The 1,113-nt window shown below is 39.9% G+C and overlaps 1 protein-coding gene across 1 annotated transcript in view; it reads left to right on the forward strand.

Annotated features, from left to right (window-relative positions):
• Window positions 1-842: 842 nt before the first annotated feature.
• The window catches only part of mlf2 (myeloid leukemia factor 2), a 5,461-nt gene continuing 5,190 nt past the window's right edge, over window positions 843-1,113 (forward strand). The window contains exon 1 of the mRNA XM_035672694.1: window positions 843-886. Within this exon, the coding sequence (XP_035528587.1) occupies window positions 843-886 (44 nt within the window). The remainder of the gene's footprint in view (window positions 887-1,113) is intronic.

Raw genomic sequence — 1,113 nt, forward strand, 5'->3', positions numbered from 1 at the left:
AATACGACACGTTTACACAACAGTATAAAACTGATCCAGAGAGACGAATTTAAAAACAAGTGCAGAACTAACGCATAGAGATAGAAAGATAGATAGAGAGATAAATAGAAGAATAGAAGAAGAATAAAGATAAGAAATATAGATACTTTATTTTATCCCGAGGGAAATTCAAAGCATCCAGTACGCATACAAAATACAAAACATACATTAAACATACATTAAACTAAAACTAAAAACCCTGATCTTAAGAAACAGAATCAAAAATAAGATAAAAATAAGATATATCCTATTATGTATGTATATAATATATAAAATTAACAGTAGCTACAGTAAACATTGCAACAAACAGTGCAAATGGAGTGGAGTGCATGAGTTATTAAAATATATATATATGTTCATTATGATGTGATTTATGACTTAAAACATGTGTTATATTCCAGTTTACACTATTCCACACGATAAATCGAGACACCACGTAAAGAGATTGCTGTGAAGGCCTCTAGGGAAACACCTTATTTTGAAAAACAAACCCGACCGGAAGTGCCCGTCGTCAGCTGTGACGCTAACCTGACACTGGTGCTGCTTCTCTTTGTCAGAGGACCGACTTCCGTTTTCATGTTTGGTCCAGGTTTCTGGAATTTACTATCCTGTGAAACTGAGCTACCTGTCACTTTGGTAAGCAGCAGCGGCGAGTTGGTGTTTTTGGTGGCGGCGCTAGAGAAAGACCGTCCACTTCAGCCTGACACCAGTGTGAGACCGTCATCCTGTTTCATCCTTGAGGAGCAGCGACTGTTTACCCAGCTAGCTGGCTAGCATCAGCCAGCTGAGTTAAAGCACCTAGCATGTTTCGGTTCTTGAATGACGTTGATGACGACCCCTACATGATGTGAGTGCTGGCATTAATCGTTGTTTGTTTTTGTTGTTGGACAGTCTTACCTCCTCGTGTTTTCGGCAGGAGGTGTGGAAATGTACATGTTGGCTCGCCCAGTCACGTTTTTCTTTCTCCCCCCACTGTGTGAGGCTTCAGCAGGTATCTAACGTTACTGGAGCCAGCTGTGGGGGCCTACAGTGGTCCACCATATTGGATAGACAATAACAAAAAAAAAAAAAAAA

The sequence above is a fragment of the Morone saxatilis genome, unplaced genomic scaffold (assembly GCF_004916995.1).
Source record: "Morone saxatilis isolate NCDOM2014 unplaced genomic scaffold, NCSU_SB_2.0 Contig24, whole genome shotgun sequence".
Classification (NCBI taxonomy): domain Eukaryota; kingdom Metazoa; phylum Chordata; class Actinopteri; family Moronidae; genus Morone; species Morone saxatilis.